We start from the raw sequence: 27703 nt of genomic DNA, 5'->3' as shown, positions 1-27703 counted from the left end.
GAAAATAATTATTAAAAGTAATACATGACGTTTTTTAATTAAAAGTTAAATCGCATTCATAAGTTTTCGAATGCTCATTTCGAAACTTTGCTTTGAAAGTTTTCTGAGGACAAAATGTCGATTGAATTGTTTTTAAAACACGTTAGTTTCACACTTTAATTTGCAATATTTTAGTTCAGCAAGTACATTGAAATACATAGCGATACATGACCCTGAATACTTAGATACACAATACATTGTACAGATGTTTAGACGGGATGCATTTCCTACTCAATGCAAGCCAATTCAACTAGAAATACAATCAATTTCCTTTACTATCACAAAAGTCGTCGCAACTCAGGAGAGAGGGGGATTCGAAATGGGAATCGAACTAACTAAATTGAAATAAGTGAATCGTTTTTGCAGCGAATGGCGAAATTTCCTACAGCTTGCCAATTTTTTTTGTGGTTGTTCGCAGTTCATTCTTTTTACTCATTGGTAGATTGTCTTTCTGCATGAAAATTCATAACGTCAGCTACACAATTCTCTTCCATTCCATATTTTGTTCATACATAATTTCGATTGCGTAATTTGTAATTTTCAATAACTCTGTTATGTAGATTTGGTTTGCTAGTTTTCTAGGTTACATATGATACTTAGAGCTAGAGTTAAGATTATGGGAATGCACTTTTTCCATGATTTAGGCTAGTTCTATCTGTGACAACATTAAAAAGTGTGTTTAAATTAAATAAAAGCATGGAGTTTACTCGGATCAGGATTTGCAATCCTAATATACGATGACATATATGAATGTTCCGATTTTTAAGTACTCCAAAAATCGATGGAAAAAGTGCTTCGCCTTCGACAAGCCGAAGTGGTGTACACAATTCTTAGATGATTCATTTGACAACATTTCACTTGAAGTTGGAACTTTCCTACACGCAAAGAGTCGCTCGATTTCTAATTGGCTTTTGCTCCGCCATATATGTATAGTTATTACGTATATCTCCTGTTTAGTTGGACAAACAACACTTATATATGGATAGTGTAGTTCCGGGGCAGCATTGTCCCTGCAGCCGCGGCTTGGCGGGCTTAGAACACAACTTTAATTTAAATTCCCTATCGTTGCTTAAACGAAATTGTACACGTATACATAAACACACATCGAGTATTGCTTAGCTTCAAGGATTATGCTAGCTATATCCTGGCACGAATGCCACTGGTATGGCCGTTGCTCTGGTTTCTTCTCTTCACTTCACTTCAGCTTTGTTTTCCCTCCTTGGGTACATATACATTATACAACGATTCACTCAAGTATTAAATATCACTTATAGGGGCATTGTTCCGCATCCAGGAGAGTGGACGAGGCAGGAATGTGGCTGGGATGCAGACGCTATCCGGTCTAGACGTAGTAGGCGTTGTACGGATTTCGTTTCTCCAGACAGGGCAGCACACACTCCAGCGTATTGCGGAATGCCTCGCGGAAATCGCGATTAAAGTAGGCGTATATAAGCGGATTTAGCGTGGAGTTGAAGTAACCGATCCAGAATAACACCACCACGAGCACATCGGGACACGGGCAGGCCGGACCGCAGAGCGATGTGATGACATACCTGGAAGGAGGAATGGGAATCACATGAGTATGAGTCACCCAAGAGAAGAAGAATAAGAAGAAGGCCAGCGGATAACCGACAATGGATTACGGATTGCGGTACCACATCCGCATCCGTACGGCCTATCTACCGCCACTCACCACAGAAAGAAGGGCAGCCAGCAGAGCAGAAAGACGCCCATGATGATGCCCAGGGTGCGGGCGGCCTTGTGTTCGGCCTTCCATCCTTTGGCCGGTCGCACGGAGCCGCCTGTGGGGCAGATAGAGAGTTTAGAACCGATATGAAAGCTGGCAATTGGCTGATTAAGTTCAATTCGAATCGATTCGTTTCGATCCGCCAGTCTGTTTTTTGTTCTTGTTGCAATCGACAGTTTTCTGGTTCATTTCTGTCTGTTTGTCTGCGAAAGCACTCGAAAAATGATTTTCTTTTTAAGTAGTTTAATGTGGTATTTGTTGTCTACCTGTTGGATGTGTGTGTTTTATGGTTTGTTGATTCTAAGATGAAATTGTATAAAATATATTTGGTAAGAAAAGGTACATATATGTTGAAATTTTAGTAAGGAAATCCGTTTTTTGTTAGCTAAGTCAATTAATTGGACTTCTCAATTTAAACAAAGAAAATATCAGAGAAACATTTTTTGAAGAACTAACTAAATAACTTATATAATACTTTTAGGTAATTTAAACGATATATTTTTTATTTGGATTTTCTTACTTAAAAACGAATCAAATTCGGAACTAATTTTTAAAAATAATTTCAGCTTTTTTCTCTGTGTGTAAGTTGCCAAGAAATGCGGTTTATGTTCGTTTTACTGTGAGAGAAAGAGTATGCCGGCATGTTGCGTATACGCCATGTGTGTGGTATCCTTGTTTAACTTTGACATTAGTAATACTTTTGCTGTTATATGTTGTTAGCTATCGATGGCATTTCAAACCCCACACCGCCACGCCCCCTGCGCCCACCTTGCAAGTGACTGTCATTAAAGTGCTGGAAAGGCCAACATGTGTGTAGTATCTTGGTGCTCGGGCGTGTGGGTGTGCGGGAAAAGCAATAAAAACGAGGCAAACAATTGAAAATATTTACACAGGACACTTGTTATCACAAAGACATACAATCCCCCGCATCCATCCAGTCCAGTGCGCCCGCCCCAAACATAAACATAAACATCACTGGCGGCCAGGAGGAAAAACAAATCAGACAGACAACAGTGAGCAACAGGAAGCAACGGACCATCGCCCTTGTTCACCCATTGCCCATCGCCCATCGCCCATCGCCCATGTTCCCCCATCCAGTTGGCCATCTGGATCCCTTGATGGACGCCACTCGGTGATGGCCACAGCCAGGTGAAATCATAATGCAAAGGCTGTGTGAAGGGAGGCGCAATAAAGCAAAGCAAACGCACGTGCAAACGGAAGCAATTATGTACAGCATGGGAGCAGCGAAAGGTGAAGGATTCGTAGATGGAGTAGGCGGAGTAGGTGGAGGTGGAGATAGCATGAGGTTTCGATTGGGTAACACCCGGATTCAGTTGCCTAAGCTGGTTAGCTTGGCATCCGGATAAGGAGGTGCCAAAAAACAGGCATTTTTGTGGGGATTTGCCACTGAAGCTGGAGGCTACAGAAATTTGGGGTAGTTCTTTTCGGTTTCATTTCATGGTTGATTTCATGATACTTAGGTTAACCATCGTTGAAATGATTGGGATTGCAGAAAGTTTAAATCCAGGGATATATAGTATTATTTTCGGTAGGAACGTTAACTAGTTTCAATGGTATTCAAAACTTTATATAAGGACATTACTTATAAGGACATTACTTTAGGAACTGTAATATTGTTTATTATTTGACTGACAGGATATTTCATACGAAATAAATAGATTTTTGGTATGTTTGGTTTTATGAAGTGGCAATAAATACGAAGTGAAAGGGACTTGATTGGATTAAGATTTTCTGATGATAATATATGTATTGATATATAGAAACTATAACTATTGGTGTTGTGAAATTCGCGAATTCTGAGGTTTATAAGTGTGAAATGTATTATATTATAATGCACAAGTTGTGGACTGTGGGAAATCGAATGATTCAGATAGATAATGAATGGGTAGCAATGAAATAGGTGCTGAAGCTGAGACAAGCAGAAAGACAGAGATAGAGAGAGGAGCAAGAGAGAGAGAGAGAGAAAGAGCAAAACGTAGAGACTGGGGGAGGAGAGGAGGGGATACGACAAGACTCACCGGTTGCACCACAGTGACTGCATCCGGTTTTGAAGCGGCGCTTCCGGTTCTTGCTCTGCTGCCAACATGCTGTGACCGCCGCCGTTCGCTTGTGCCAGAATCGAGTGGAACTGGACGAGGACGCGGACCCCTGGCCAAGATCTGGAGTTGGCTCGTGAATACTACGTTTACTACTAGTGGTTACTGTGGTGTCGATTGTGCTGCCGGCGTTGGCATTTGCGGTTGCGTTTGCGGTGGTGCCGGTGGTGCTGCTGATGTCGGCGCCGCAGAGCGGACACTTGGGCAGCGGACTGGGCACCGCGGCGAAGGTGATGCCGCGGGGCCGCTGCTCAATGATCTCCGCCTCCTCCTCATCCACAAAGATGCAGATGCCGCCGCGTCGGATCAGCGAGGATTTATTGGAAAATTCGTGCTCTGCTTGCAGTTGATTGTTGCATTTTCGTACGATTTCGATTGTCAATTTGGCCACGGCATTTTTGGGGTTTTATTGGTTGGATTTGGTTTTGGAGTAGAAGTAGTTTGTTTGTTTGGTTGGTTGGTTGGTTGGACATAATTTGGTGATTTCGATTTACATATATACACATACAACACACAACGAAATGGCGTGGAAGAGAGATAGATATAAAGAGATAGAGACAAGTAGTAGACAATGTACACAGGGTATTTCACAGGACACGAAAGGACTTCAACTCCTGAGATCACATGCAGCCATGCACCGGCAAACGCAAAGGATCGGGATCGAAAAGGGAAAGGATTCAGATTCATTATCGTTGGCTCCCTGTCTCTGGAAGTAGGTCGTCCCTTTCTGTCTTCGTTTGCAGGTGCAACTAACTAAATGCTGGCACTAGTCTATACATTATAGATATACTAATCTAGTTAACTAAGTTTTCATTCGAAGCATTTGAGTTTAAATTTTCCAATGAGGGGTTAAAGGCTCTGTACATTTTAAAATACTGTATGCTTTTTTAGAAATTCGCACTGTTTTGGAAAGGAACTTAAAAACACAATTTACAGTTTTCTTCAAGGTAAAAACTAAATTTAAATGTGGTAAAAGTTCGTAACTTTATTTTAAGTTTAAATTATATTAATTTTTTAAATTTATTTATATTTCGTCCAAATCTCTTATAGTAAACTCGAATTCGAGCCAATTACTTCTATAAAACTCAGTGTTAAAACAATGTGAGGAAAAGTTTAAGCCAAACATTTAAACACTTGAACTTTTCGTGGAAAACTGACAAAAACAGAGCGAATTTCTCTGGGGCAGATATAAATTGTCTTAGAAGAGCTACTTAAATCAAGCACGAGCTATACAGTCTACACAATGACCGAATGGATGGTTGGACTACTCACTTGCGGAACTGGTGGAAACGCGGCCCATCGGGATGTAGCTGCGACTGTCGCTGTTCTCCTGCGAGAAGTTGATGACATTCACGTCGTAGGTCACCACGGACGCCTGTCTCTTCCGTACAGTTTGGATGCCATCGTAGCCGGCCAGGATGCTGCAGCGCCCTTGGCGGCCACCCACTCCTCCAATGCCACCAGCCCCTCCATTGCCGGAAACGCTCACGTCCGCATCGCCGGCGCTATCTTTGCGCTTGAACAGTGGCGACGTGACATCCCGGTGCTCATCGCCGCATCCCTCAACCGGCGACAGCGTGGAATCGAGTATGATCTCCGGCTTGGGCGATATGTTGGACTGTGAGGGCATTTGGGGATTTGGCTGCGGCACTGGAACGGGCATCGGCAGGCTGGTCACCACATCCAAGGACACAGTGGATGTGTCACTGGGCGTATAACCAGGTGCGGCGGCATGCGGCGGCGGCGATAGGAAGTACACATTGATGGACGCCGACTGCGCGTTGGAAGCGCCGGAAGAGTCCATGGCACCCCCGTTCGGCACGGAAATGGCCGGCGGAGCCGGTGTGTTCGGTGGGGACATCAGATAGTTGGCGCACACCTGGTCACTGAGCGTGCTCAGGCGCTGTGGAGCACCAGCCGGTCGGCCCAGCGGAAAGCTCAGCGAGCGAAAGATCTCGGCCAGCTCCGAGCTGCTGGCAATGAGCAGGCCACTCGGTTCCGGCAATTCCGGCGGCGACAACGATGGTGGCGGCGTGGCCGGCTGCTGGGGCGACTCCCCAAAGCAATCGGCCAGCTGGGCCAGCTCGTCGTCGCTGCGAATCCTCTCGGGCGGTGTTTTTAGCTCACTGAAGTCAATCAGCTGCACCCCGTCGCTGAACTGCTGGATCACACTGGCGCCACTCTGCTCGCTGAGCACATTGATGTCCAGCAGGATGTCCGGCTTGTTGGGCGTGGAGTCCGTATCGCTGTGCTGCCGCTGGCGTCGCTCAAGTTTGCGTTCCTTGCCGCCGCCGCATCCGTTGTAGCTGTGCGACAATTTCCGGTTCCGGGAGCGCCGGAAGAAGCTGGATCCCTCGGAGTTGGTCTGATGTCGCTTCTTCTCCAGCGTAAAGCACTCGGTGCTTGAGCGCTTCGTCTTCGACAGCAGGGATAGAATGTTGAAGCCCTTCTCCTTCCCGGGCACTGGCTGCTCCGGCAACGCCCGCGATTCGCTAATGGTGCGCAGGAACTCCGAATCGCTGGAGGCGAATGCCTTACGCCCACAGGCCGCTGCACCCGCCTTCAGCCGGATGAAGTCCGTCTCGCTGAGGGCGGCGTACTTTCCCCCGCCCGGACCGCTGATAATTGTGCCGCCCGTCTGGCGCTTGAAGTACAGATAGTTGTCCTCGATCAGGCGCTTCAGCTCCTTGTTGTCCTCGGCCAGCGGCAGGTGGGTGTCGTACATGTCGTTGCCCTCGCTCTCGTCGCTGTTGAGGCCACCAAAGACCCGGTACGCGGTGGACTCCGGTTCCGGTTCGCTGTTCCCACTGCCGCTGGTCAGGCTGAGTTGTTGTTGCGGGCCATTGGGATGAGAATGCTCCTTTTCGAGCTCCTTCGAAGGGATCATCTTGCCCTCCGTCCATATCTGCGGATTGAACACTGGCGCCGGTGGCTGCAACTGATTGTGGTTGGGCTGCTGCTGCTGCAGTGCCATCATCGAGGGAGCACTGTCCGTGTGGGTGACCTTCTCGTACCGCTCCTGCTCCAAGTCCCGCAGATCGATGCTGCTGCGGCTGAGGCGGCGTGGCGGCGGCGATGGCACTCTCAGTTCATCGCACTCGTCCCTGTCGTCGTCCTCGTCGGTGGCCGGCTGCAGCATGTCCTGTGGGCAAAGGACAATCACTCAAAGGGAAGTCATGGTGGCGCATCAATTACGCACAGCCACAAGGGAAAAGGAAAAACTCTCGAGCGGAGTGCTTCCCTCTAGCATCTAATCTAATCGCTCCACATCCGTTCATTGAGGATGGGCAAAAAGCTTTAGTGCAGGATGTCAATGTTGCCCGTTTGTATACATGAACTGCATGGATTTAAAGTCTTTATATATTTATTTAGTCAACTATCATGGCTTATCTGCATCTTTAGCAATTTTACTCAATAAAAAATAAATAATGTTTTATACAACTACTGAATGATCTTCAGATTGGCACGCAAATGCAAGTACTAAAGCATATAGTTTAATAAAAATGAAACATTTTTATGTATCTTTTAGGTCTGTTTTAAAGCTAACATAGTAACATTTAATATCCCTCCAAACTCACCTCCAGGTTACTGAGCGCACTGTGTGTCTCCTCGCGGGCGGATGTGGCATTCAGATCGCAGTCGCTGGGATGCAGATAGCTCATGCTGGTGGGCTGCTGGGTGTGGCCCATGTGGACGCTGTTTAGGAGGATATTGGAGCTGGTGCGGCTGAGGGCCTTGCGCTGACGAATCGCCTCCCTGGAAAACCACAGAGCACAGATCAGCAATTAAGCAAACTCATCCACTTCGACCAGCGACCGTCGGCCATCCGGGTAAGAACTCACTTAAAGATGCGCCAGTACATGACCAGCATCACAATGCCGGGTATCCAGAAGCTCACCGAACTGGAGATGAGGGCGTAGGCCTTGTTGACCACAAACGAGCACTGGTCCGGATGCAGGGAAATCTCCCGCAGGTGCTCCTCCGTCGTGTACCAGCCCAGGAAGATGGGCGTGAAGGATATGAGGGCGGGCAGGATCCACACATTGGCGAGCATGAAGCAGACCGTTTTGTGTGTCATATTCAATGGATACTCCAGTGGACGCACAATGGCGTAGTATCTGTTAAACAGAGGAGGGGGTCATCTTTATTAATGGAAATGAATTGCGGACAGGTCCTCCGCACAAAGGTGCCAGGTGGCTTTCAGCCATCTCCTCCTGCTCCCCTTCCTTTTGGCCCACTAATTGATTATCGCTCTTTGGTTGGCTGAATAATTGTGTTTCGGTACTCAGGTTGCCATGCACAGAAATCGATTTATTAACCTTTTAAAGATCCTGTTGCATTTAAATGAAGGATAAATGCTCTTAACCGAATTCATTATCGGAATCCGTGAAAATAAAGTGGTGTATTCTTTTTAATTATCAATATATTAATAAATGCAATTGAAATTAAATAATTAATAATCCACGTATATTGTACCTCATTATTTTATCGAAACTCAATGCTACTTATAAATAGTGTGTTATTTAAAAAGTAGACAATATATTATAATGATTATGTTTGGAACATTACAGATTTATTAGTTTAGCCAAATTTCCGTTAGTGGCCATCATTAATTCCCTAATTTCGATAGATTCTGGTTGAATTTCCCTTTGTTTCTTGGCATGTTTTGTGGCCCATGGAAAGGTGAGCGAAACACAAATTAATTAAAACAGACAAAAGGCCCATGACTCCAGTGTCCATCGACCATCCCTCCATTGTTGCTGGTCAGCCCGAAAATCGCAGCTGTTGGTGCCTTCCAAGTGGGGGAATGGCGCCAATTAACGGCTTGACAGGATGGAGAAGGTTGTGGGAGTTGGGTGGAATATGGGGAACGCCCACGTTTCGGCCAGCTGCAAATCATTTGGGCCGCATTCATCATACGGGCGGGCCTAATGTTTGCTTTTGATGTGCGCGCCTTTCATAGTAATTAATTGTTTCTTCTTGGCAATTCGCCGGGCTTTGGTATTGAAAGTGATTTGGTTGCCAGGCATCTGGGCAAGATTAATGGTATTTGGCCAAACTAAACGGCTTTCTTCAGTGGCTCAGCCCAGCACAATTGACTTTAAACCTTTTCATATATATGGACACTCACCTGTCCACCGATATGCAGCACAGGTGCAATATGCTGGCCGTGGAAAAGTAAACATCCAGGCTGTTGTACACGTTGCACATGAACGGTCCGAACATCCACTTTCCGCCGGACAGTTCCACGGAGGCGTTGAATGTCATCGCACAGAGGGCCACCAGCATGTCGGCCATCGCCAGCGACACAACAAAGTAATTGGTTATCACCCTGCGAACGAAACAAAAGCCCAGGAATTTGTGAATATGGCGTGGATCTGGGCGGGATTTGACCAGCTTCCCCCACCATCTAACCACCTGTCACAGCGCAAAACCACGCCAAACGTAATGGCATATGGCATGCATCATATGTGCACATGCCGCTGTACTAAGCTCTTTGGCCTTCCTTCCGTTGGCCAAGCAGTGCACCACTGCTTTCCATTTCCATTTCCTGTTCCGGTGTTCCGGAGTTTGGAGGCAATAGGTCACCGGTATGCAGCAATTTCCTTGGCTGTCATAAGTCACTCGACTCACCAGGCAGCTGCCACCTTCAGCTGCAAGCTACTGGCATGTGAAGTTATCATCTTGTCTTCGGGGCGAATGTGGTTTGAGGAGCTGTTTATGCGCAGATGAAAGCACCTTTGTGCTCCCAAGTCATTTATTACATTGTGCGACATCTATTACGTTGGAAAGTGTAGTTGTACAACAATGTCTAAAACATGTTATTAACGTATATTGTTATATATTGACTTAATAGGATGTTAAGGAATGAAGCTCAATTAAATCAATATTATGTTAGTTATTAATCTGTGCACTTAGAAAGGCTGTTAATTTTGAAAGATCCTTTTATGTCAAGCCGTTCCATCCTTTATGCACTGCTTTATTTTGTAATATCTCAACGAAATTCTATATTGCGAACGTTCTATCCTAAGGTAGTAAACGATAATCTGAGCACTTTAAGCTCCTTTGGCGGGATAATAAAGGCTTTAATCAACATCTACCCTTGCTGCAGAAGGCATAAACGTTGCGCAACATTAAACGGATGTCGTGGGTGGTCGAGAGGGGGCGTGGCCGGGGGCGCCGGCGGCGGCAGAGCGCTCAATGGTATGCTACACTTATTTGCACTGCACTCTGGGGCGTCCTGTCATCGCGACGCTGACATGGCAGCGATGGGCTTGGGATCGGCTTGTGTGCCGCATTTAACTTCGTTTTGTGCTTTATTATTCCACTTGTCGCTCATTTAAATTACATTTATTACGCTGGCAAAAAGGATTCGCCCTGCCGTGCCACTGTTTGTTTGCCATTTGCATTGTCCTGCGACCCTTGCGGCAATGACCCTCAATTAAACTCAGTTACAGGTGGTGGAAACAAAAGTAATTGGATATAGACTTACCGCAGCTTTCGATTGCGCTGCACTGAAATGATGACCAATGCATTGCCGAGGACAGCGGCCAGGATAATTGACGAGAAGATGAATCCTTTGAGCAGCAGCAGCGATAGATCCAGCCAGCTCTCCTCCAGCTCCGCCTGGCTATCCACCGCAATCTCACTGCCATTGGCCGTTATGTTTGGGCCAACTGTCGAGAGGAGCTCAAACGTGGACTCCGAGGAAGAGTAGGATGAAAAGGGCGAGGAGTAGGAGCCATCTGACGATGTGGCTGTTAATGATAGCGAAGTCAACGAGGCATCCACAAATTGCGATGTTATAGGCAAACTGCTCGTCGTCGTCGTCGTTTTGGCTGCTGCTGTCGTGGAAATGTGGCTTGTTAATGTTGCAGGTTGCAGGTGGCTGGTGACTGATGTTGCTGCTGCTTGGGATGTTGCTGCTCCTGTTGCGGCTGTTATGGGTAATGTCATTGTCGTGGCCAGAAGGTCAGCCACGTTAACCCCTGACATCTCGTCGATTTCGCAGCCCGATGGAGTCGCAGCTCATTCAAGTTGCTCCGCCAATGCTTTTTCGCTGTACTTGTCGTTTATCTTTGTCCCGGCTGCTGTGCGTAATTTAAAACTCGAGTAATTGCAATCTGCAATGCAAACAAGGCTGCCGAAGTTTGCCGCCATCCTGGTTGCCAATGTTGCTCCTCTGCGATTCCAGTATTTGCTCACAGCTCCGACTGTGGGTCTCTGCTCCATTTCCCAATCCTCCATAGGACGCTTTTACCGTTCGAGTTGCTGGCAATTGGCAAAAAGTCGAGATTCGCGCTTCGATTTGGCACTCAAGCGCGCAACAGTCGGCGACACGGGAACTGCAAATGAATAAATAAATAATTTATGAAATAATCGGTGAGTGTGAGGCTGTGAAACTGCATGGAAATTGGCGAAATGGGAATTCAAGCGGTTGCGCCGCCCGGGGTGTTTTTATGTACATACACAATATTCAACAGGGGGCATAAACCCTATTGCCTATTTATGTGTCGGAGTAACATAAAAATGGGAATTCCCTGTTTCTCCAGTGCCCCGTCAAATGTCCGTCCGTTAAAAGTTCGCCACTTCAACTTTGCTACACTACATTAAAATAACAGAAATATATTGCGTATACGCAGTGTGTGCACTCGGCATGCATCTGCATTTCTATATCCTCAGCGAGACAGCGGTGCTGTCAAGTGCTGATACTTGTGCAGAGTGGAATGTGGAATATGGACAAGTTGTTGCTTTAAAAGTGAGATTAAAGCGAGATTATCTGCACGCAGCCAGTGGGAAAGTTGTTCCAGTAGTGCCTCACGCCTTGGCGCAGTGAAAACTGCAAACCCTTTTTGTCCTGGTGGTTGTAAGTAAAACAAAAGACTCTTCATAATCTGTGGTAATCTGAAAGTTTTTTTTTTATTATTTTAAGCTTTAAGCGACTCAATTTGGCCGTAAAAAAGCTAACACATCATCAAGAAAATGCTGAAAGCGTGCTTACACTTTAGTTTTGCCCCCCCGCAACATTGAATTGAAGCTGAATCCGTCCTTGGCACTCAGACAAATCGCTGGCTACACGTTTTCATTCCACTTATTCTGTGCACTGCAGATACCCTGCCCTCATTCCATCCTTCAGAGTTTTGAATCTAATATTTTTAAGGATTTATGTACTTATACAGATAACCTTGCCGAATTGATTGCATTGCGTTGTCCTTGAGCTGTCGATTCGACTTGTTTACCCAGACCATCCCAGTCACAACCTCCTGCTCGATTGGCAACTTAATGTTTTAATGCTCGGACTTAAACCACATCAGTGCGCTCTATCATCCTTGGCTTATACATTTCACAAGCCATTATTTATTGGTCCCTCTCGACCGTCTGAAGTCCTTTGGCCCACTCACACTCTATTTGGCTTAATTATTGGCATCGCGGAAAGTTTACAAAGCCGCTGCCCTTCCGGCAGTTGGGTCTCCGGCTAAGCGCAAACGTCAACAGGAACCGGTTCGTGCTGGTCCCGGGTGCTGGGTGTACGGAAAGTGCGCCGGCTCCTGGCCAGAGGACTCCTCCGTATCCTCGAGTGGGCGGGGTGCAAAGTGCAAACTTCAAAGCGTCGCGCGCGCACAGGACACGACTAATTCAATTAAATCCCTTCGCCATCCTCGCCCATCGACGAAGGACACACGTTGGGCGTCGAGGGGCATTATCTGCCGCGCCATTTGAGGACTTAACTCCTCCGGAGCATTAGCAAACTGATAAAGCGGGCAAGAGCAAATAATTGATTCACTGGTAAACTCGAAAGGCAAACACTGAGGCCAGTTACTTATTGAGTGTCCCCTTTTCAACCTTCGCTGGGCAAATTGATTATTGTATAATCAGTTTACTGTTTTTCAGCTGATAATAAGTTATGGGAAGCCTTAACTATTTTCCAATGGCAGAAACTATTTAATTTGGCTGAAACCCTATGTAATTTGGGTTTCATCCTTCAGGCAGTGAATACTGTAATGGCAAACTGCCCTGGGCCTGAATATAACGAATTCGAAACATTTTACATTTGCCGAAATGAATTGCGCTCTAATTTCGTGCTTTTACATTCAATTAATTAAATAGCACATTGTATCAGATATTTTATGAAATCGCGTTGAACAAGGTCACTTTCCATACCGACATATCTGTCGGATAAAAAAATATTACTTTGCGTTGGTAGTCCAATTAGTTCGCACATATAATCTGTTGATAGATTGAAAGAGAAGAACTACAGTGCAAGGTAATCCCTCAGATACGGGTTTTGTCGAATTACATTTTTCGCAACTTTATGGCAATGTTCGTTCTATTTTTTATTTTTCGTCCGTCAAGGATACGTTTTCAGCAGTTGGCAAATAGATAAATCCTTCAGGGCCTTAGCTGGAAAAGAGGTCGTCCCACGTACGTAGAGTTAGTAAATAAATAAATGCCAGCTGGGGGTCACCAGGTCGAGTTTGTGTGTGGGTCGTGTCCGGGTCATGTTTGTGTAAATTAGTGGCACAAATAAACACTCGACCAGTAGCTGCAACAGCTGCACGAATGACCATCCCGGCAGCATACAGAAAAACACTCGATTGATGGATGGTTGATGTCTGACCAGGGACCGAGTTTAGATAATTGAAAATTCTCGTGATTTGCAGCCAACTGTTATTGAAGCCCGACCAAGTGTGCTCAGCTTATGTCTTCCGGGCGTATGGGAAATTTGATTTGCCAGCCTTCTTGACCCATTCTCGCTTGGCAGTCGACAATCGGCAGTGCTCGCAATCTGATTTTAAATGCCTGCTGACAGTCAGTCAGTCAAAGGAGAAGCTTCCAGCCAGCCCAGGTGTGCAGGATGTGTTTGCCCAGCAAATTGAACCTAATGCGGCTCACGAATGGCATTTAAACAAGCCAGCTGCAAAGCTGGGGAGTTCTCCAAGCCTTTTCCCATCCGCAGAACTGGAAAAACAGGCCCCAGGCTACAGGATACAATGCGAAGACAACTGTCAACATTTAAATAAGATTGATCGATTGGCAGCGTCAACGGCATTGACATTGCCCCAATTGTGGTGGGTGTTGGGCCTAATGCCATCGCCATCGCCGTCAGGGGCGTGATGGACTTTACACGCGCTCAGATTTCCATTAAACAGGATGCCCCACGGTTACGCTGGGTGCACTTAAAAGAAAATAATAATAATAATATTAGAATACCTGAAACCTATTCTCATTCCAAATGCTAAGAGGGTATTTAGGTCTCATATAGAAGTTTCGGAATAAGGGGGAATTTCTATACTGATTATTCAGCAGTTTTAAGGAGTAACTGAAAAATATACCTTTAAAGTTATTAAAAAAAAGGGTTTGATATAATTTATTCATGTCATACTTTTGACGACCTGTCAACATACATTTAAATCTGCATATTCTGGCTGTAAAGCGATGTGGGTTTATCAGTAAGCAATCGTTAAACTCGTTTATTAAGCCGCCATAAAAAATATTTCGTGGCTTATCGACGAATACCTGGAAAAGTCAGTTTAAATATCATCGGACTGAAGGGACAACCCGGAAATTGATGTAAAAGCTGGTCTACAACAAACCCACATAAAATGCGTATTAAAAATGTATTTTTTGATTTTGCTGTAATTTTTCCAACTGCAGACTTAACAATTAGCTTTCCAATTTGAATGCCAGTCACTCTCACTGAATCCTATTTTGCACTTGCTCGGTGGGCGACAAATTGGTGGCGCTTCCGTTTGGGATTTGCCGCTTGATTCGCTTGTTTACGCTGACCAGCGGGCTGCCTTTTGGCCGGCATTAGAGTGCATAACAAATCACTTAGCACCCGTCCATCAGGGACCTAATCGGGCTCGCATGGGGCCGCTAGCATTTGGCTATATAACTTGCTATCTGCCGCGCTGCTGGCATCAGTTGTCCCGCAAAGCAGTCCCAAAGCGCAACGCGGTCCCATTCGATCGTCCGACTATTAAGTTAATAGTTCCAGCGCTTCCGGAGTGTCCTGTCCTGTCCTGGGAGGTCAGTCGCTCGTAAACGCCAGAAAACACCTAGCAGCGAACACAGAACGCCCAGTTGGCCCAGTTATGTGTGGTCCTAGTTATTGCACACTGCTGCTAATCGCGGCTTCCTGCTACATCCTTGTTTGCAGTCATGCGAAGTCCTTGCAGGTGAGTCTCGGTCAAACTGGGGAAAGAGTGGTGGGGGTGTTGGTACTGGGGCTTGTTGGCCAAACAAGCGCCACTTAATTAGTGTTATTTGCCCAGGCACAAGTTCGCCAGCTTAGCGTGATAATTTCCAACGGCTGTTAAAATTCTTGGATTTTTGGAACGGAAATTTTTGGGGCGAAAAGTTTTCACTTTGCCGTGTGCTACGCAGCATTCTGTGGCACACTAATTTCCCGTCTGTCAACTGCACTTGAAGTGCTACCAATTAGTTTGCAGATACTGCAACTATTTTTTTTTCTGCCAGCAGGCAATCAATTGGCATCCAATTAACATTTCGGTTGCACACTGCGTATACGTGTTGCGCAACTTATCCTCTCACCATTAATTAAAATAACTTTCCCTTGATGTTTGGCAATGCAGATTTAATAAAACCCAGTAGACCCTAATTAATCAAAAATACATAATTATAACAAGTTTACGCATAGTTCATTGAGTTGGGAATTTGTGGTGTTGTACTGGGTTTTAGGCAAAATGATTTCGTTTGATATCGAATCCACAAGTGTTTCGTACCAAATTTGATAAAATATTTAGTGTTATTACAATTCAAAAAGTGAATAATAGGTGTAACTACTATTTAATTACAAGCTTATTCTTTCTCATTTATTGTAAATATATGTAAATACCCATTAATGACCATAAAGGAAATCAATTCATTTTTTCCTCATATTTTTATTTAAGCGGGGAAACTAAAAGAAATTAAAGTAAAAACCAATGAAATCACGACAACTACAACAATGAACTTTTTTATATCAGCTCAGAATAAGAAATTAATAGTAAATATTATTTAAATATATCTACTCTGCACTTTTGCTGAGTGTATTCGAAAATGTTGTACCATGTGATGGTTTAATATCAAGTATACGCCCACGTAGACATCCGCTTAGAGTGAGCGTTTATGGGCGAAGTGCGATTTACAAGCCGATTTCAGGTGTTGGCATTTCAATCTACATTGAGTTGTCTAATCAAGCGGCACACGCTGATCTGCCTTCCATGCCTGGCTGTAAATTGAAACAATAAAGTGCTTGACTCGCACATTCACACTAACACTCACATCCACACACACACACACAGACACACCCGCAAGTCGCTTGAAAGGACTTCTATGCGTGTGTGCAGCTCACGTACGAGTATGAGCATAAATAGGCGGCATAAAAATAACTTAACACGTGTCGACAGTTTGGCAGCGTGGGAACCCTCAGTAAAAAAAAAGAACAGCCTCCAAGGAAATATCTCAAATATTTAGCTCCCTCTTTCCCCTGTTTTTTTTTTTTTTGGCCTCTGCTTTTATGGCATTTTTTATTTGTGCAGGGCACGAGCAAACTGGATTTGGGAAATCACATCAGCGCCGGCTCTGCCAGAGGATCATCATCAGCAGCTTCTCCGGCGTTGAGCGAGGCACGCCAAAAGCGCGCCATGGGCGACTACAAAGAGCTGACTGACATCATTGACGAGCTGGAGGAGAATAGCCTGGCCCAGAAGGCCAGTGCCACCATGCAGGTGGCCGCCATGCCGCCACAGGGCCAGGAATTCGATTTGGATAGCATGCCGCCACTGACCTATTACCTGCTGCTCCAGAAGCTGCGACAGCGTAAGTTGCCTAGTAGGGATCACACTGCGTATACGCAACATTCGGTCGGGATGGACACGTGCTGAAATGTGAAGGATATATGTATAGAGGGCAAGTCCTTCTAATTGGTTTCCGAATCACGTTCCCATTTCACGCCACCATCTCCATAATGTTAGCATACTTTATACATAAGCTTTTCCTCATTTTTTGCAGAGAGAAAAACATAGTATGAAAATCTTATTGCCATTTAATATGCATGTCGTTTCTTTACTTTACAAGAGATTGGAATATTTAAATGAATATCTTTTATATTCAAAAAAGAACAATCTCCATACTTAATGACAATGCTAATATAAACTGTACAAAAGTCAGAGTCAGTCACTTTAGGCAAAAAGGGGTTTAGTTATCCTTTCAAGGTTTTTTTAAATTTAGTTATCCATTCGTTCATTTATGTTATTCAATCTTGGAAATCCAAACAATGTTGGATACACTTTTCCAAAATTCTTAGAAAATTTCGCATTTTTTTTCCTTATCAAAATGCTTATACCCTATTTCCATTTGGACAGTGCAGAGTAATGGGGAGCCCGCTTATCGCGTGCGAACGCCACGCCTTGGCCGCAGCATTGACTCCTGGCGACTCCTGGACGCGGAGGGGGCGACGGGAATGACGGGCGGCGAGGAGGCCATCGGCGGGCAGTTCATGCAGCGCATGGTTAAGAAATCGGTGCCGTTCAAGCCTCGCCTGGGCAAACGTGCTCAAGTGTGCGGTGGCGATTGAGTCACGACAAGGGCGCGAGGACATGGCACGGCACGGAATCGGACTGCGGATGGAGGACGGAGGACGAGCCCAGGACAAGGTTGAGGCCAGGCGACTGGCCCTCGAGTTAACATAACCAAGCCATAATGGCCAGCTGAATTCGACGCGACGCAAAAATATTCCACATATATGCATAGTGAATAGTGAACTCTACTAGTTACCAGCGCTATAATCCTGATTTGAGAGGAACTAATGAAGTGTATATACCGTACATACATATATTTATTATTTATTTAAATAAATTGTGCAGCCCCCAAAAGTAGCGTTGATTTTGCATTCCAAATGAGCCGGCAATGAAATAAACCTGGCAATTTCATTAACGACCTGCGCTTACTGCGGTTCTTTGTCCATAATACACCACTATTGCCATTTCCCAGTTAAATTTATGAGAATTTCATAACCATTGGTAGGGCGCGTAAATTGGAAAAATGCGGCCAACATCCGTTGCCACAAAATCGCCCATGAGTGTTGGCCATGGCAACTGCCGTTTGCAGTTGGCCCATGTGTGTGCATTTTGACTGATAAAATATCTCGGTTTCAAAAACCCAGTGCCACAATTTTGGCACGGCCAAAAGCTTCTGGCTTTATTTGGCCTGATGAAGCATAAAAAATTGTGCGGGACTTGCAATGAATGCGGAAACGGATACGTTTTATGAATGTTTTTCAATGGAGAACTTTAATTTAAAGTAATGTATTGAAGCTTTTATTTATCAAAAGTAACTACCTCTTTATTTAAATTCAATAAATTCTATAAAAAATTCGATACTGTTATCGTAATCAGGAGTATATAAACATCGATGCATATAAGAAAATTTATCCATAATTCTTTAACTTTTTTCTAATGTCACACCGCTTGATGCTTTAATCTTGTAATAAATTAAAACGGAAAGTCATTTAATTCCGTTTCCATTGCTAACTCGGGCTGACGCAGCTGTTTTTGCACAGCCTCAGCAGCTGGAAGTTTTTGCAACTCATTAGGAACTTGCCACATGCCAATTAGTTGGCCTAACCAGGCGTTCTCCATTCGCCCCAGTGGCCGTGATCCACGATCCCAGCTTATGCCAGCTTCAATTATTGACCCCAGGTGGTTGAGGAAAGACTGGAACTTAACCATTCGAAGGTTTAGGGTTCGCCTGCATCCTGGCTTGGATCATACATCACGTAGTCGGCAATCTAAGGAGCAACTAAACAGAGGATATATATGTGCATGAATCGTGCTTAAATTGCGATAATGGCCACACAGGCCAGGCTTCCGACCGCCTCGCCCCGAACGAGATATTGAAACATTATAACTGCAAAATGGTAATAAATTTATCTCCACCTCTGGGGGAAAATGAACCAAAAAAAAAGGAGCAATCGAGGAAGAAGTCGCGAGCCAGACACGCACATGTAGGCTTGGTAAAAAGCGTGCTGCACTCTAAAAAAACAGAGTTTATTTATTGGCATTTTATTGCAATGAATCTGAATCAGCTAAAAATTTGCATTATATATAAATTTAAAATCAAATTTGCAATGCTACCATCAAATAATCATATTTTTCAGCAACATTTTAATAGCTATAATTATTTTTTTGAGTGTATGCGACTGGGAATCAGCAGGAACTTTGCATGATAGCAGGCGTAGATTTACAGTCGGTTCGTTGCGTAAGGTTAAACTACCTTAGCATTAACATCAGCTGGCTTCTGCTCCGGCTTCCTTCCGACGTGGGCGTGGAGGAGTCCTTTCCTGGTCCTCCTCCTCAAGGCTTCTATCTATCTGGCTAACAGATATATGCATATGGGCAAAATGATAAGTTGATTGTGCCTAAGTATGCGCGTGAGTGCGTGTAAGACGAAATCACTTTGCCTGATTAAACGCCGGCATTCCGGTTCAAACCTTCATTTATCCTGGCAGCGGAATGTTTCGATATCTGTCTGCTTTGGCTCACTCAACTTGGCCAACTTGGCCTGGGCCATCAAGGGGAATTGTTAAAAATGTGTGCTAATATGGCGCAAGTCTCACAGCTTCGAGTACAACCCTTATTTATGGAACCGCAACGGACTGATTTAAATTGATGGCCCCATTTTCGGCCCCCTTCAGTGGGTGTGGCACTCTCTTAATCAAATTTCAGCCAAGCCGAAAAGGGCTTCAAATTGGCTTTGTGTGTGTTTTGGCCACAAAAGCGGGCAAGATTATTTATGTGCGTTGGTATTGTGTGTTTGTGGGCACTTTGATGTTTTTGAGTACACCTGCATAATGGCCGTGAGTTTATCGCGATTCTGGCATCTAATATTAATTAGTAGAGGCTACCTACCTGTCGAAGTGATTGATAATTCGAGATTATCGACTTTCTCGAGTGACCTGTGATACATTTACTCACTTTGGCTTACTTTTAGGTGGCCCAGGAAATTGACAGGCAATTGGTTAGGACCACATTTAATTGCCAACGTTAGCTAGTCAAACTGTCAATCAGACATTCTTCGAGCTGCTATTTAAGTTACTAAAGTAACGAGTTGTGAGAAGTATACCATCGTCATTATCGTTAAGTATCCACGCAGCCAACAAAAAGTAATTATGAAACTTTTCGTATAATCTTTGTTTAGCATTGAAATCCTTACAATTCACTTCAGCCTCAAGTTCTTTGCACTTGGAAAATTTAAAAATATTTGGCCAACATTTATGGGATTTCCGAAGTCTTCCGTCCAACTATTTCGCTTCGGTACTGATAAACTTTTCATACGGCTTTTGCTATTTCTGTACTTCCAAAGTACACGTAGTCCTCGGCTCTGACCCTTGGCCAAATACCAAAAAGTTTGGAATGGATCCGGAGGCAAAATCCGCCATGCCCCCCTTTCCCCTTCCACCAAATGCAGTTACGCCGGAGTGAAGCAGCCGAAGAGCTCTTGGCTATAAATCCGGTGACGGACAGGTGGGCGACGCCTCCGTCAGCTTTGCAGCGAACTAAAGCTGCAAGTTTTTCCTCGTTTTTCCTTTTTTTTTTTTGGTTGAGTATTTTAGCCATTTCCATGGACTGAGTGTTGTTGCCACTGCAATTTCTGCTGCCCTTGCATGGCATCGGGAATTTAGAAATTGCAAATGCAGCAGCCACATTAGCACACACATACTCCTGCCGAGCAGCAATTCCAACACAATGCTCCTGCATTTGCTGCTGCTGTTGCAGCTGCTGCTGCTGCTGCAATTGAGGCTGTCCGAGGAGGAGCACGAGGTCACCACCACCATCACTACCACCCAGAGGGCACAATAGCGACCGAAAACCAATCGAAAAATTCAGTTTTTGGCAATACGCGTCAGTGGCCTCTTGGCATTGGCAGTGGCTTTGACGTGGCCGCTGACGGTGCCACTGACATTGGCATTTCCGAGACCCCAGCTCCTGCTCCGATTCCTGTCATGATTTACAGTTGGTCTTCTTCAATGCGATATATATAACACTATTCTGCAGTATACCAGAGTGGATGTGTGGCATGTGGAGTTTCATTCGTCAAAATGCTCATTGAAAAATATCAGGCAGGCTGACTTATAGCAATTTCAAATACTCGTTTGTCAAATCTCACTGGGAAATGCGGCAATAATTTCAACATAAATGATTTGAAATGTGTCACTTGGAAATGCCTTTGAAATACATCTATTGGAATAAGTACACAAAATTCTGACAGATACTTTTTAAAGGACATCCATGCCTCTGCTCAGTTGGCCATTTATGAAATTTAAGTGTAAGCTTTTTGGAAATGCAACAGTTTCTTGGGAACTACTTCATTGAATACCATAGAAATATTATCAAAGTGACTTAAGTGTGCAATTTGTAACTAGCTGTTAATGTCCCTGTCAAAATCTCATATCCCTGAGTAATTTGGCGCAAAAACTTCATTTGCACCACATGCAGACGTTTGAGTTATGCAAGTTCAAAGTTCGGGATATTTGAAAAAGTTTTGCCGTTAAACTGCCATACAATTTAGTGGTGCTTACTGGAAGTTTCACTTTGGGAGTGTTGACTGTAGCTGCAGGCAGTTACACACTTGCTGTGTCAGAGTGCAACACTTTGTTCTGTTGATTTTTATTTAATATGCTAGTGACTCGGCAGGATCTGCGGCATGACCAGCCCCAACAATCCACGCATGACTGAGTTGCTCCGTGCTTGAACCTCCAGTCATCATCCATCAATTTGCCTATGACATTCTGGCTGATGTGGCGAATTTGCCAACACTCCGGCTCGCAGTGTCAGTCCGCCCTATTCGTTTTCGTTTAATTACCGTCAATTAGGCAAACATTGTGGTGCTGGACACAGAGGCCTGCATATAATCAAATTACATGCCACATCAGGATGGCCAAATGGCCAAATGGCTAGCTGGCTAGCTGGCTGGCAATGGCTTAAATGTACATAGTGCCGCGCCAGCAATCAGATAATCGCCCGGCCGCAGACCGATTCCAATAAACTGGCGCCACAAGGATGCGACTGCGATTGGGGTCGTCCTTGAGAGCAGGAGCTCGCAAGGAAGTCGCTTTCAATTACGCCAGTTCACCCGGTAGCCATCCTGGCGTGACTTTTCCTGCCACTGCCAATGCCACGGCCACTTTTGGAGCTGCTCCTCCTCCTGCTCCTGCTGCTGCTGCTGCTGCTCCTGCCATGGGGAACTCAGTCGGACTGACAGGCTGACAGGCGGGCACTGGAAGTTGGTACACATTGGGCTATAAATATTTGTTCGATTCCATTTGGCCAGCCCGCACCTCCCAGCTACCCGGCGACAATCAGTTTCGTGCTCCGCCTGCTTAATATAAATACAAATCAAATGCGGCCTCCCGACGGCCATTAATTGTATCGTGGATTCATGTATCGCGGCCGAGTTTTCCAGCTCCATAGTTTTCCCCGAGGGATCCACTTGGCGTGCCAAGTTCCGTTGCCCCAAGCCGGCGGAGCAGGTAATGAGAAAAATTAAATGAATCAGCACGCAAAACGACTGTTGTGGGCTCGTGTGCTAGCTTAAATTCTGGCTAATGAATTAAAGTTATAAATAGTTTCAGTATTCATAAGGAAGTAACAGTTTAAATACAAAACAAAATATTTGAAAAGCAAGACATATTTACTTTAATTTTCCTATCTGAAGTCTGATTTAATTTATGTGTAATCTTAATATGTATTAAAATCACAAGAAATGTTCAGTTCTGCATTAAGGAATATGAAATGAATGTCAAAAGTTCTAATAAAATAATGATTTATATTATTCATATATATTTTGTATATGGTGGATAATCAATTCCTAGATATTTTATATTTATTACCTGTTTAATACAATTCAATCAACTTTTCTCTTTAAAACCGTGGTATGTAATTTCAGCAATGATTTCTGTTCTTCCCCTTCAATGTCAGTTAAATGTTGCAAAGCTAATTTGGCCGGACAAGTGGCTTAAAAATAAATCACCTGCAAATATCTAATTCAAGTGCAGTGGACGGGAGGCATTCATTCAGTGAATGAAAAATGCATGGCAGAGTGCATCGAGCACTCGACCGGATTGCGTGACAATGTGAAATGTGAAATGGCAGAAACCACAGTCCGAACCCACAATTCTTGGCCTCTTGGCACTGAACTTCTGTTTTGAGGGTCGATCACGGGTTTATTGATAGATGACCCTGCCACTCAGGCGGACTTCGTTAACGGACATCCATAATTGACAGCCTATTGCTCGTTTCCGGTTCCGAAGAGCGACCGCCATTCGATTGCACGGCTACCAATAATTATAATAAATTGCTAGCATTTTGGAGCAAAAATGACAGGAGCAGATTGCGGGCTCAGTGGTTGGTTTTGCTGTTTGGAAAACGTTGGTAATTAACTTTTTAGTCGGTTTTGGTTGCATTTTATTTGCCACACCTTCTAAATTTCATATTTTGTTCAGAGGACGCGGCTTATTAATAGTGATGCATGCCAATTATGTGGTGATTATGACGTTGGCCATATGCAAATGAGCTTTCCTGACTCCCGGTTCTCGTTGGTTGGACTTTTAATTGCTCTTGTGCGAGTCGATGGGTCACTTCCACGCGCCCCATCCTGCAGGCGGTGGGCGTGGCCGTGGGGGCGTGGCACATTGTGACCGCTACTTTTGGCCAATTCGGTTGCATATTGACAGCTGAAGGGGGGAGAGCGATGGGGAGCACCCATCAGAAAGCGCTTAAAGTGTCAACTTTTAAACGCTCAGCTAATTGCACTCAACGTCCGGAATAAGCTACAGACCAAATTTGTTGCATTTAATGAGCAAATTTACAAAACATTTGAGCACAATTACCGAGCAATTTAAGTTAAATGAACTGTTTCTGATGTTTTATTCCACTCCCCACCACTCCGCTCTTCTTTTTTTTATCCTGCCCCAAATTATTTATAAGGCAAAAAGAAGCACACAAACGCTGCTGATGAGGCAAATGAAGGGAAAAAAGGAGCCGAGTTTTAAAAAAATGCAAAGAAAAACGAGAGCTAACCGGATTAACGTGATTATGTAGATATATATTGTACATTCTTGCAGAATAATTACTTCATTAGCCTTTTTAAATTATACACACAATTTTTGGACCATTTCTAAGTGATAACTTAACCAAATTGCAAAATTTCTATCAAATTCGTTAGTTTAAAGCCTGAAGTTATTCAATTCCACTTGCATCGTAGCCATTTGCATTATGAACTTGTTAGAAGTTATCATCGAAGTTTGATCTTTAATAGTTATAACTTTCGTGATACAACTTTAATGACTTTCCAAAGAAAACTTTGAAATTACTTTATTAGTCATCTTCAACATCATCATTTGGAAGCTGCAGTAGTTTGTTCACATATAGGACCATTAACTGAATTTACTACCTTTGTGTTTGTCAGATAATTTATCTGTGTATACTTATTTCAACTACCCTCTCTGTATTAAAACGTTTAAATGTGTTTATTTTGCTGTCCCTTCAAAAGCAACATAAATTTTAGTTGTGAGAAAAAGTTTTGTACTTTGTTTCACTTGGCTTTAGTTTAGTTTATTATACACAAATCGTACCTCCAACAGCATAAATATATGCATAAATATAGGCAATGTGAAAAGAGGATATGTAAAAAAAATCTGAAACTTAAAACCAACTGGCTGCCGCCGAGTTGGGGAAAGTAGCTTTGGGGCTAGTTTTCATTGCTGGATTGCTGGCACTTGATGGCAGTTTTATTGATTTGTTGTTGCTGGAGAAACTTTTCCTTTTACATGGCCCGAATTTATGGCCCCAACATCAACAAACAATGGCGGCCGAGAGACCCTGAAAACGCCGCCAAAAATTTGCATTCGCCTGAGCCAAGGCTGCTGTAGTTTGTTTTTTTTTTTCGCCCAACACTTCTGGTTGTTTTTCACATTATTCCATTTTGTTATTCACATTTTGTGCCATGCGGTACGAAAAAATGTTGACCAACGAATTTAAACAGCGTACGCCCATTTACTTGCCGCTCCTTTGATATTAACGATCCCCTCTGCATATAATGTTCATATATTCTCATTTCAACATTATTGTGTAATGCGATGGGGAAGACAAAAAACATTAGCATAAAATGCTTGTGAAGCAATTCCGTGCACTGTGCGAAAAAGCGTGCGCCGTGGGAATTGTTTCGCTGCGTTTTGGGGGCCTTCAAAAATTCTGTGGTGGGTGGAACGCATCAAAACCGCACGCGCTAATTAAAAGAAATAACCAAACAAAAACCTATGAAAACAATAGAGGAAAAAATGCTGAAAAGCAGAAGGGGTTGTGTTTGCCCGGGAAATTACTCATACGCCGCTTGGTACGTGCGCTCAGCTGGTAAATTGTTTTTAATTAATTTTTATGACCTTAAACTTTACGCCGCGTCCTGTGATGCACGGCATTCTTCGGCTGACTCATGTTGAAAAATAGAATGCAATTAGAATCGTTAGCCGAAAAGTCCAAGAAAAAAATGACCACTAAATAAAGGTTTTTTTTTAGTTTTTAGAAAAGCTGCAGCTTCAATTTGGCAGTGAGTGGGTCACTCAAAAAATGGATAAGGGAAATGGAAAAGTCAATATGGGAGAATGGAGAATCATTGAAGCGTTAAGGGTGACAGACAAGGCCGTACTCGAGATTTCAGGGTGCCATAGTCCTTGGCCAGCTTCATTTAACTTTTACTCACGACTCAAACACCCACTAACACACACACACCCACACACATTGTTGTTGGCCAGCAACTATTGCAATAAATATGAAGGCCATAAATGGCTGGGCCACAGAATGTCACGTGTTCACCGCGTAGGCGGACATCGGCTGTCCTGGCTAATGCTGCCAAATCAGAGCACAAGTCCGGGGGAAGTGGCTCAAAAATGTGGGATAACTTTTTAAAACTCAAACCACCATCTGGGCCATAAATAATGCATCACATGTTATACCATTTGACTTTAAAAAGAATCTTAAGACTGCAAGCACTTTTCCAGACGTTATTATTTTATTTTTTTCGATACATTATGTGACCTATAAGATATAATATTGTAATTTATATTATTATATAATATTATTATATATTAATATTATATATAATTTCGAATACCAGCCAGTGAGTTTCGACTGTAAAGTAATTTGAGTGAACCTTTAATCCCGTCGCTGTTCATTTCACCTAATCGCTAACCCAAACCAACAGCCTTTGGCCATCCGGCAATGACTTTACCCCGGCTACTGATACCGGCTGCCTTTTAATCTGTTTCCCTTTTTTCCGGGCCGATTTTTACTTTGTCCGGTTGGTGCCGGCCTTGTTGCCAGGCGAACGCCTCGTCAGAGGCTTATAAAAAATGTAGACAAGTGCCGCCAAGTGGCAAGTTCCAAGTTGCGAGTTCCAAGTGCCGTTCGCCGTTTGCCGCTGCCCGGGGCAATTGGGCAACGCATTATGTCGTAGATTACGGCCTTTTGCATTATTTATGTGGGTCAGCCGACGAGCGGCGAAACGGCCTTTAATTGGATCGCAAATGGGCCTCAATGTGCAGTCAGCCATCGTCCTTCGTCCATCAGCAGCTATTTTTAAGATGCCCACTCGAATGTTTCACTCGCAGCCCGCGGCACATAATTTTCCCGTGTGTAATTCCGGCTTAATGTTAATGGGCCAGTTCACTAAAAATTAAATCCGCACACTTATTACCTGGCTGAGGTGAGAGGAATTAATTCTGCGATTGCTGACTTATGTGCGTGTGAGTGGGATAAGCTCATCTAGAGGTTTAACTACATGCTGTTAAGCAACTAACTTCTCTTCAAACTGCTTAATTGATTATAAAAGTAATATTAATATGTTTATACTGCTTATACTAGCATATTATATGAATATTCAATATCCGTGAAATAGTAGATGTGCTTAAAGCATTGTTTAGTTTGTAACGCTAAGTTTTCAAAACATGAATAGCAATGTAATAAAACAGTTGTTTGCTTGATACACAAATTACTCGCTTAAAGTGAATAAAATTAATTTGGCGCTTGGTAATTTATGCACAGCTAACTCAGTGCGAAGTGCATTTTTTCGCTGAAATAGAGTGGAATTTCGCGTGCGGAATGCGCACACACAAAACTGGCCAAAAATGGCGGGAAAACCTGTAAGTTGCAGCAGCAACAACAACTGGCGCGTTGCCAAGGTGGCATGGCTTCCATGGCTGGAAAATCGGAGGAAAAGCGGAGGAACCAACGGGTGGTGGCTCTGTGACGTGGCCTAATGGTATTGAAAGGCGGGCAGACCAACAGAGAGTATTGCACGCATATTAACACAGCAAACTGAACACACACACACATACACATAAGGGCCAAAAGAGAGAGCCAGCGTTTTACTCAATGAATCATGGCCAACAGCTGATTTATATTTGTGAGCCAACAGTACCCCTGTGTATGTGTGTTGGCAGCGATTGGTGTCCTTGAAACTGTTCAAGTACGCTCGACAAGTGCACCAAGTGCCTCATTGTGCATTTCTCAGTGTGTCCGTATGTGTCCGTAAGTGTCCGTGTGTGCGAAGGCCACTGTCAGTGGCAGCGGCAAGGCAATGCCATTAGGACCTGGCCAGAACGGAATGAAACGGAACGGAACCCCAGCCCCACTTTGTGCCACATCCTCGGGTGCAGACATGTCCCTTTTCCCGGCTGAATGGCCAGGAAGACAAAAGTCCAAGCCACTGCAGATAATTGACAACGAGCTGCTGAAAATCA

The 27703-nt window shown here is 44.1% G+C and overlaps 2 protein-coding genes across 4 annotated transcripts in view; one reads left to right on the top strand and one right to left on the bottom strand.

Moving 5' to 3' along the window:
- Positions 1–35: 35 nt before the first annotated feature.
- The window catches only part of LOC117145306 (octopamine receptor beta-3R), a 36567-nt gene continuing 8899 nt past the window's right edge, over positions 36–27703 (bottom strand). Inside the window, exons 2-9 of one of the 3 annotated variants that reach the window (XM_033310899.1) lie at positions 10397–11249; positions 9035–9235; positions 7746–8021; positions 7482–7659; positions 5176–7045; positions 3826–4239; positions 1733–1841; positions 36–1592 (exon numbers count right to left, since the gene is read on the bottom strand). In XM_033310899.1, the coding sequence (XP_033166790.1) occupies positions 1382–1592; positions 1733–1841; positions 3826–4239; positions 5176–7045; positions 7482–7659; positions 7746–8021; positions 9035–9235; positions 10397–10899 (3762 nt within the window). In that variant the 5' untranslated portion in view covers positions 10900–11249 and the 3' untranslated portion in view covers positions 36–1381. Of the gene's footprint in view, positions 1593–1732; positions 1842–3825; positions 4240–5175; positions 7046–7102; positions 7226–7481; positions 7660–7745; positions 8022–9034; positions 9236–10396; positions 11250–27703 lie in introns of those variants that run through there. The other 2 variants (XM_033310900.1, XM_033310901.1) reach the window with 2 other exon arrangements.
- Positions 14842–17755, top strand: LOC117145311 (protein hugin). Its single transcript, XM_033310906.1, has 3 exons — positions 14842–15083; positions 16449–16728; positions 17274–17755. The coding sequence occupies exons 1-3, from the start codon at positions 15000–15002 to the stop codon at positions 17483–17485; spliced, it is 576 nt and encodes a 191-aa protein (XP_033166797.1). The 5' UTR covers positions 14842–14999; the 3' UTR covers positions 17486–17755.

Source organism: Drosophila mauritiana, chromosome 3R (assembly GCF_004382145.1).
Source record: "Drosophila mauritiana strain mau12 chromosome 3R, ASM438214v1, whole genome shotgun sequence".
NCBI lineage: Eukaryota > Metazoa > Arthropoda > Insecta > Diptera > Drosophilidae > Drosophila > Drosophila mauritiana.
The sequence above is the reverse complement of the archived record's forward strand: the minus strand, read 5'-3'. Positions and strand labels throughout refer to the sequence as shown.

What these genes read in the sequence shown, in the direction of transcription:
- LOC117145311 (XM_033310906.1), top strand. Translation starts at nt 15,000, where the DNA reads ATGTGTGGTCCTAGTTATTGCACACTGCTGCTAATCGCGGCTTCCTGC. An exon ending in GTCATGCGAAGTCCTTGCAG is followed by an intron (nt 15,084 to 16,448) that starts GTGAGTCTCGGT and finishes TTATTTGTGCAG; the next exon opens with GGCACGAGCAAACTGGATTT. An exon ending in GCTCCAGAAGCTGCGACAGC is followed by an intron (nt 16,729 to 17,273) that starts GTAAGTTGCCTA and finishes CCATTTGGACAG; the next exon opens with TGCAGAGTAATGGGGAGCCC.